We start from the raw sequence: 9,715 nt of genomic DNA on the forward strand, positions 1-9,715 counted from the left end.
GTGTGGTGCATTAACTGGTGCCAAACCAACAAAATTGTTAATTGGCCTGTGAAAATCAGCCAGAGTAAGCATTTAGAAACTCAGATAGTCATTTTATATGATGAACCTAATATTGTTAAGTATGGGCTCAAATCTGTCTCTTTATTGTATTGTTTTTGTTGTTGTTGCTCTTTAGGGGCACACCTGCAATGTATGTAAATTCCCAGGCTAGGGGTCGAATTGGAGCTGCAGCCGCCGGCCTACACCACAGCCACAGCCACACGGGATCTGAGCCATGTCTGCAACCTACACCACAGCTCACAGCAACACCAGATCTTTAATCCACTGAGCAAGGGCAGGGATGGAAACCACATCCTCATGGATGATAGTTGGGCTCGTTCCCCGTTGAGCCACAACAGGAACTTACTGTCTCTTAATTTTTCTAATAACTCACTTTTATTGTTTTTCAAAGTATCACTACATAATGAATCGGAAAAAATTTTAAAGCTGATATTTTACCACAGGTAATGTTATGTGATCAAATTTTACATATCCTCCTTTTCTTTCTTTCTTTCTTTCTTTATTTATTTTTGGCTGCACCCAGGGCACACAGCGTGGAAGTTCCTGGGCCTGGGATCAAACAGAGCAACCCAAGCCACTGCAGTGACTAATACCAGAACCCACTGAGCCACACAGGAACTCCTATATATCCTTTTAAAGTCAAAAAGAAATGCCACCAACTCCTCAAAGCCCTCCACGATCCAGACAGGCAGAAGCAAACTTCCCCTGACTTTCTCTAATACTTTAAAAGCAGCCTCTGGTAGGATTGATAGGATTTTCTACAAACTGAGATCCTGGAATACAAGAATAACTTGTTCATTTGCCATCCCTATAAAGCACACAAAACAGGCATCAAATTTGATGAATGAATGATGTAAGAGACAGCATTCCACGTGCATCAATTCACTCAAGAGATCAGAATACCCTCCGAAATTATACCCAAAATTGTGTGTGTGCACTTTCCTCAGGAGAAGATCTTTAATGCTTACTAGATTCTCAAAGGAGTTTAAGCACCCCCAAAATGTTAAAGAAACCACTGATAAGGAAGGAAAAGGCTTAGATTTCATCAGCAGACAGATGTATTTCTCCCAGCCAGCTCCATCAGGGTTAGCTTGGGGAAATTACCTGACATAATACAAACCTCAATTTCTGTATCTCATAAAGATTCGATGTAAGAACTGAATGTAATCCTATATGGAAAACCCGAGGATCACGAAGAAGTGTTTGTGACAGTCAATGATTTGAATTTCCTTTCTGCCCTTCAAGTTGTGTCCAAACTATTTTCTTGGAAATCTTCAACTGGATCAGTTGTCTCTCAGAAACAATATCTGTGTTGTTCTTTGTCTTTTTAGGGCCAACCCGAAGCATATGGAGGTTCCCAGGCTAGGGTCTAATCCGAGCTGTGGCTGCCAGCCTACACCACAGCCACAGCCATGCCAGATCTGAGTCTCGTCTTTGACCTACACCACAGCTCACAGCAACGCTAGATCCTTAACCCACTGAGCGAGACCAGGGATCGAACCTGTAACCTCATGGTTCCTAGTCAGATTCGTTCCGCTGTACCACGACAGGAACTCCAGAAACCCTATTTGTAAAAAGGACACAATGAACTTCTTTGCAGAACAGATACTGACTAATGTTTTCCAAAGGAGAGAGGTTGGGAGGTGAGGGATGGGTTGGTGGTTTGGGATGCAAGCGCTATAAAACTGGGTTGTGATGGTCATTGTACAATTATAAACGAACCATAAAATTCACTGAGTTAAAAAAAAGCTATTTGTTTTAAATCTGTCAACTTTAGGTTTCTGTCATGCTAAGTAATTCTAATTACTATTTTCTTTACACTGATAAATGCAAAGATTCTGTTAAGTATATAACCTAGGAGTTCCCATTGTGGCTCAGTGGTTAACAAACCTGACTAGCATCCATGAGGACGCAGGTTCAATCCCTGGCCTCACTCAGCGGGTTAAGGATCTGGTGTTGCCATGATATGTGGTCCAGGTCACAGACACGGTCCAGATCCCGTGTTGCTGTGGCTGTGGCTGTGGCTGGCGGCTACAGCTCCAATTGGACCCCTAGCCTGGGAACCACCATATGCCTCGGCTGCGGCCCTTTCAAAAAGACCAAAAAAAAAAAAAATTCGAAATGCGAAATTCCTCAATTCTATATTGAAACTAGTCCATTGAAACAAAAAAATACTTAGCATTTTACTTGCTTCAAGCAAGAGCACACTGACACAATTTACATAAGTTAGCATATCCCCTCAAAGAAACTTGCAAAGTACCCAAAACCAAATAACTAAAGGACTGAAACTCTTCTTGATAATGCACCCTTCATTTCAAAAGTCAAAAAGCAACAATAAAACAGTGGTAGCTAATGGATTTTCAAACTTCCCATAATAGATATCACTCTATTAATAAACAATGTCAATGTGAGAAAAAGAATACAACTGGGTTACTTTACTGTACAGCAGAAATTGACAGAGCATTGTAAATCAACCATAACAAAAAAATTTTCGGAGTTCCCGTAGTGGCTCAGTGGTTAAAGAATCCAACTAGGAACCATGAGGACACAGGTTCGATCCCTGGCCTCAATCAGTGGGTTAAGGATCCAGCGCTGCTGTGAGCTGTGGTGTAGGTCACAGAAGCAGCTAGGATCCCTGTTGCTGTGGCTCTGGGTAGGCCGGCAGCTATGGCTCCAATTCGACCCCTAGCCTGGGAACCTCCATATGCCATGGGAGCGGCCCTAGAAAAAGCAAAAAACAGAAAACAAAACATAACAAAGTAACATCACAATTACACGGCATGTCACCAAAAATATGTATTAACTTACATAAAGCACACAATAAAACCATATAATTTGGCACTACTTTAAAGTAAATGGAGTTGTTTTTTGAGGGGTTTTTTTTTTGGCCACACCTACAGCATGTGGATGTTTCCAGGCCAGGAGTCAAACCTGCACCACAACTGCGACCTGCACTGTCGCTGCAGCAATGCCGAATCCTTAACCTGCTGCACCACAGGGACTTTCCCAGGAATAAATACAGATTATACTAATATGTACAAATTATATCATTTACTTCAACATTTTAATATATTCAGTTTTTTTTTTCTTTCTATGATGGAACCTGTAGGCATATGGAAGTTGCCAGGCCAAGGGTCATATCAAAGCTGCAGCATCAGCCTATGCCAAAGCTACAGCAAATGAGATATGGGCCACATCTATGACCTACAGGAGAGACTGTAGGAACTGTGGATCCTTAACTGACTGAGCTAGGGTTCAAACTCACATCCTCAAAGAGATGAGGGGTCCTTAACCAGCTGAGCCACAACAGGAACAACCATTCAGCAGTATTTTAGTGAGGCTATTCATTACAAAAGACTAATATAGGGAGTTCCCTGGTGTCAGCCAGTTAAGCATCTGGCATTGTCACTGTTGTGGCTCTATTTAATGCTATGGCATGGGTTTGATCCCTAGCCCAGGAATTTTTGCATTCAGTGTGCATGGCCAAAAAAAGATTAATGTAGAAAGTATGTTTCATTCTGAATTTATAGGAAATTAAACTATTATTACTTATAAAAAACTAAATTTCACATATCAAAGATATTCACTAACAAACATAACTTAAAAATAATTTGTTTCCGGAGTTCCCATCGTGGCTCAGTGGTTAATGAATCTGACTAGGAACCATGAGATTGCGGGTTCGATCCCTGGCCTTGCTCAGTGGGTTAAGGATATGGCGTTGCCATGAGATGTGGTGTAGGTTGCAGACGCAGGCTCGGATCCCACGTTGCTGTGGCTCTGGTGTAGGCTGGTGGCTACCGCTCCCATTCAACCCCTAGCCTGGGAACCTCCATATGCCGCGGGAGCGACCCAAGAAATAGCAAAAAGACAAAAAAATAATTTGTTCCCTAATGTTAAGAAAATTCACTCACTAAAAAATTAAAGATTTTCCCAGCTTTACTGAGATAAAATAGACATGTAACATGTGTGTTTAAGATATACACATAACGATTTGATATATGAAAAAGACTCTGTAACACAACATCAGATGTCTAATTCCTTGATGCTTTCTCCACTACACGGATTATAAATTATCCATCCTTGGGGTTCCCGTCGTGGCGCAGTGGTTAACGAATCCGACTAGGAACCATGAGGTTGCGGGTTCGGTCCCTGCCCTTGCTCAGTGGGTTAACGATCCGGCGTTGCCGTGAGCTGTGGTGTAGGTTGCAGACGCGGCTCGGATCCCGAGCTGCTGTGGCTCTGGCGTAGGCCAGTGGCTACAGCTCCGATTTGACCCCTAGCCTGGGAATCTCCATATGCCGAAGGAGCGGCCCAAGAAATAGCAAAAAGACCAAAAAATAAATAAATAAATAAATAAATAAATAATCCATCCAACACTCCTCCTTCAACCACGGTGTTTCACTTTTACTTTTTTTCTGACAGCACATAGTAGCTGCGTTATATCTACAAATAGTGCAATGATTTCTGCATTAAAAAAAGATTTCCGGAGTTCCCGTCGTGGCGCAGTGGTTAACGAATCCGACTAGGAACCATGAGGTTGCGGGTTCGGTCCCTGCCCTTGCTCAGTGGGTTAACGATCCATTAACCTCCATAAGCCGCGGGAGCGGCCCAAGAAATAGCAACAACAACAACAACAACAACAACAAAAAGATTTCCAAACTCTATTAAATAACTAGTAGTTTGATGCAATACAAACTTACTTTTTGTGTGTGTGTGTCTTTTTTTTTAGGGCCGCACCCGAGGCACATAGAGGTTCCCAGGCTAGGGGTCCAATCAGAGATGTAGCCGCCACCCTACGCCACAGCCACAGCGACGCCAGATCCGAGCCTCTGTGACCTACACCACATCTCACGGCAACACTGGATCCTTAACCCACTGAGCAAGGCCAGGGATCAAACCTGCAACCTCATGGCTCCTAGTCAGATTGTTTCCACTGCGCCATGATGGGAACTCCTAAACTTACTTTTAAACATTTCTTCTATTTCTAAATATGTGGGTCAACAACTATTAATAATACTAGCACTATGCTCGTCACCCAGAATCTTCTACCATTAGGGTGTCCCTGTCGATGACCAGTTATTCTATTTCTGCTGGTTTAAGACTGTTAATGGAATCGCATATCAGAGTGTCACATTCTGGAAAGGCCAATGAGAAATATTAAATCTCACTCTTTTTAAAGAGTATTTTTTTAATATCCAATAAACACCAGGGCTGCTAATGAAACACAACACGTCACAAAAATTAGGAACTGGGTTACCTACAGACAACAAAATAGTTTAGGGCACCTATTTAAGTGTGGGGCTCAGAACACCAGTCACCCAAAGTGCTGCTTTAAAAATTAGGCTTTCGGAGTTCCTATTGTGGCTTACGGTTAACGAACCCAACCAGTATCCATGAGGACTCAGGGTGGATCCCTGGCTTCACCCACTGGGTTAAAGATCCGGCAGTGCAGTGAACTGTGGTGTAGGTGGCAGATGCGGCTGAGACCTAGCGTTGCTGTGGCTGTGGCGTAGGCCAGTGGCTTCAGCTCTGATTAGACTCCTAGCCTGGGAACTTCCATATGCTGCGGGTGCACCCCTAAGACAAAATAAATAAACATAAAAATAAAAATTAGGTTTTCCTTCAACTATACTCCAATAAAATTAAATTTAATAATTAATTAATAAAATTAGGTTTTCTTGGCTCCATCTGGACATGTAGACACAATACTCTATGAAGGTGAAGCTAGGAATCTGTATTTTCTTTTTGTCTTTTTGCCATTTCTTGGGCCGCTTCCACGGCATATATAAGTTCCCAGGCTAGGGGTCGAATCGGAGCTGTAGCCGCCAGCCTACACCACAGCACCTCAGGATCCAAGCTGAGTTTGCAACATACACCATAGCTCATGGCAACACCAGATCCTTAAGCCACTGAGGGAGGCCAGGAATTGAACCTGCGTCCTCATGGATACTAGTCAGATTCGTTTCCACTGAGCCACGATGGAAACTCCCAAAAAAATGTGTTTAAAAGATACCTCTTGTGCTGTTGGATTTCTTCGTGTTTAGCATTATGCATTGCAAAAGCTGAATTGTCACTGCTGAATTCATAAAACAGTAAGTCATGGTCTAATAATACCCACAAAGAAATACACAACCTATCTAATTTCAGGAATCTGTTAGGTGCTCTTTTTGCTTCACAATGGCCATTATGGTCTTAACTAAAACACCTTACCAGTGATTTTTCCACTTGTGATAACTTCTGTCCCTCAGGGGACATCTGGCAACAGAGACATTTTGGTTGTCACAACGGAGGAGGTATATTACTGACATCTGATCAGTAGAGGCCTAGAAGGCTGCTAAACATTCTAATACGCATATTATAGGCTTGCACAACAATAATCGGCCCAAAATGTCAGTAGTGCAAAGACTGTTAAGTTCTGCAACCCAAGGAACCATTCTGCTTCACTCTCAAAGTAACCAGGTTCTTTCATTACAGTTACCCACAAAACAACACACACACAATAAATTCTCCCTGCAAGTAATGAAGTAAAATCCTTAAGGACTGCCAGACTAGGGGCTCAATAAATGTAACCATTGTGGGCCACTGTTCTAAGTTTCTGAAATTCTAGCAGCTGGAATGGCTTAGGTTTGTGTAGCTACTCAATTCAATACATTTCAAGATTTTTAAAGCATTTATTATTAAGCTTTCCAAAAGTTCACTCTAAATGATTTCAAGAGATTACAGTTTACCATTCTTTTCTGTTTTCAAATGACATTTGAAGAACCACAAAGCTCAAACAATGTACTACTAAATTCTAAAATACAACAGGGCCTTAATTTCAGTTGGTCTGAAATTAATATCAAGTCTTTCCCATAAACTTACTATTTTCACATTTCACTTAATGCACTGGCCTTGGCATATTTTATACATTTTGAGCATGTTAATTAAAATCCTTCAAAAATGTAAGAAAATATTAAGAATTGTCCATTGTTTTTGATCAAGACAAGAAGAGCTAATCAGCAGCTAAGTAACTTAATAATGAGGCTTGGAAAATTAACCAAATCATTCTGTCCTCCAATCTTAAGATAAAGTATATCCTAGTGTGCCTTATCAAAAAGTCAAGCATCAATAAAGAGCTTTGGGAAATGTTTTATCAACATTTGGGATTAATCTTGTAAAAAGAGTGCAAAACTGAACCAAGTGGTTATCAAAATTTAGAGCGTATTCACAAATGAGTGGGAAATAGTTTTGAAATACTACTACTGCTAACACTGTTATGTCATAGTTTCTTAGAAACTGCGTTAACTTTTACACCTTTAAAATGTGTATCTTTACCACTATGTTACAGTTGAGCAATGTTTTAATTCTGATCTAATATTTTAGTTTTGTTTAAAAGTTCACACATAATTAAAACTTATTCTGATCAAAGAATTCTTGGAGAGACAGAAGGATACCTTAATTCCTTCCTCCAAAACAAAATAAACCAAAAAAAAAAAAAACCCAAACACAGAAAAGTAAGGTGTGTTTGCAGAAATAAGATGCCATGAAGTTATTTCACTTCTGGTCCAATACATTATTTCTGATGGACAAAAGTATCACTAGAACTTCTCCATTCACTCCAAAAACTCCTCCTGAGCATCTAGAAAGAACTTCAGTACTTGTCCAAACCTGCTTGTTCATGGTCTAATAATAAACCTAATTATACAACCTGTACAGCCCCTGACACCTTTTCCTTAAGAAGCCATAAAGGTGATTTAACTACCACCTCAAATTCTTGGTAAACCCATTGCAAAAATAGATGTCTTCACTCAAGCCTTTAGCTTCTGACGAGGGCTCAAGGCGCGGACTGTAAGAGTGGGGAGGTGAAGATCCGCCAGAACTGAGACGGACACATGCTAGGCGTTGGACAGTAGGGGTAACTGCGGGTTCATTTCTCTTTAAATCTGGCAGCACGTGGGGAGGCATTGTGAAGCCACCAACCCGCCTCCCCCCTTACACTCCGCACACGTACGTCTGCAGTGCGCATGCTCCGCTCACACAGTCCTAGCAGAGTCGGAGCCAACCCCCTAAAAAGTCAACCTGGAAGCCGCAAACGGCCGGAGGCCGGGACAATGGGGGAGGGGGGACGCAGGCACCTCCGGGGAGGCCGACCCGGCCGCCGCCCCGAGCCAGAGCCCGCGGGCCGCAGACTCCGGGACCCGCGGGCCTGCGCAGGAGCCGGAATCGCCCGGAGCACAAAGCCCCGAGCGGGCCAGCGAGCGGCTCTCGGCTCGGCCGGCTCCTACCCTCCCCCAGCCGGGCGGCGCAGCCAGAGCCCGTGCCAGGCGGAGGCAGGCGAGGCGGCGTCCCGCGCCCCGCCGGATTCTCAGTACCCCGCGCGCCGGCGACAAGGCCGCGGAGGCCAGCGCTTTTGTTGTCCGCCACAACTCCGCGGACCCGGCACTGCCGGGCAGAAGTTTGGCGCGCCTCACCTATCTGCCCGGGAGCCAGTTCCTCTCGCCCACCCTCGCCCCCGCTGCCCGGACACCCGAGCCGGGGACGAGCCGCCGGCCCAGCCCAGACACTCCTTCCTGCCCCCGGGGTCCAGCGGCCTCCGTCGCACCTGAGCCCGGACCCGCCCCTTCAAGGAGGGTCGGTCCGGGCCGGAGCCCCACAGCCCCTCCCCCGCAACGTCCCACCGAACAGTGGGGGAGGGGGCAGCCTCCCCCCGCATCCCCCGGGCCCAGGCCCGGTCCAGGGGCCCAGGCTGGGGCGCGTCTCCGCCCCCAAGAGCCTCAGAAAGCCGGGGAAGAAGTAGTGGGCCCGGCCGGGACCGGCGCCCGGGCTCCCCACCCTCGCAGGCCCGCGGCCGGCCTCGCCGGCGGCTGCCGCTCTCCTTCAGCCGGCCCGCAGCCGGGCCGGGAGCGCCCGAGATGGGAGGAGGAGCAGGCAGCTGCTTGCTGCGATCGCGGCCCGGCCGCCCGCCCGCTCACCTGCCAGCTGTCTTCGCAGTAGCAGTGCCGACTGCAGCTCCGTCATCCTCCCCGCCAAGGGCCCGGACTGGCGCCGGGGCTTTCGAAGGACTGGGGACAGGCTCTGGGGCTGCTGGAGCTGGGTGTGCTGAGGAACCCGGACCCCCACGACGGGAGCGCCGAAGCCGAGGGAGGCTGGGCTGGGGCGGCGGTAGCGGCGCCTCGCTGCCGGTGTGAGTCCGCTCGCTTCAGCTTTCCTCACAGCGCCTCACGCCCGGAAGGGGAGGGTACCCGTGCCGCCGCGGCGCGCACTGGGACTTCGCTCGCCCGCTTCCCTCCTTCAACCCGCCCGTCGGCCCCACCGGTGCCTTCCCCCGCCACTGGCTCACTGCGCCCAGGGCCGCTCCGCGCAGGCGCGCTGGGGCTGCCTACTTCGGAAGTAGCCCGTCCGCTAGTCCGACCCCTCTAGCCTCCCTGCCCCGCCTCCGGAGACAGAACCCCGCCCCCTTACGCGCATTTGCCCCCGGTCGCCGCCATCTTGGGAAGGTCGCCGACCGGCATAATGCCAAGGCCTCGGCGGCAGACGCCCCGCGGACGCCATGACAAAGAGGTCGCGGAAGGTCAGGACACCGCCTCCGGGTTGAAACAAGTGGTCTTGAAGTGAAGGGGTCAGAAGAAGTGGTGGATGTCTAGTTGTTGGCCAGCGCCCAACAGCCATCCAACAC

General features: G+C 46.8%; 1 protein-coding gene across 1 annotated transcript in view; it reads right to left on the reverse strand.

Annotated features, from left to right (window-relative positions):
- The window catches only part of UBE2G1 (ubiquitin conjugating enzyme E2 G1), an 86,531-nt gene extending 77,111 nt beyond the window's left edge, over positions 1-9,420 (reverse strand). The window contains exon 1 of the mRNA XM_047756952.1: positions 9,012-9,420. Coding sequence (XP_047612908.1) covers positions 9,012-9,057 — 46 coding nt within the window. The 5' untranslated portion in view covers positions 9,058-9,420. The remainder of the gene's footprint in view (positions 1-9,011) is intronic.
- Positions 9,421-9,715: the final 295 nt, after the last annotated feature.

The sequence above is a fragment of the Phacochoerus africanus genome, chromosome 14 (assembly GCF_016906955.1).
Source record: "Phacochoerus africanus isolate WHEZ1 chromosome 14, ROS_Pafr_v1, whole genome shotgun sequence".
NCBI lineage: Eukaryota > Metazoa > Chordata > Mammalia > Artiodactyla > Suidae > Phacochoerus > Phacochoerus africanus.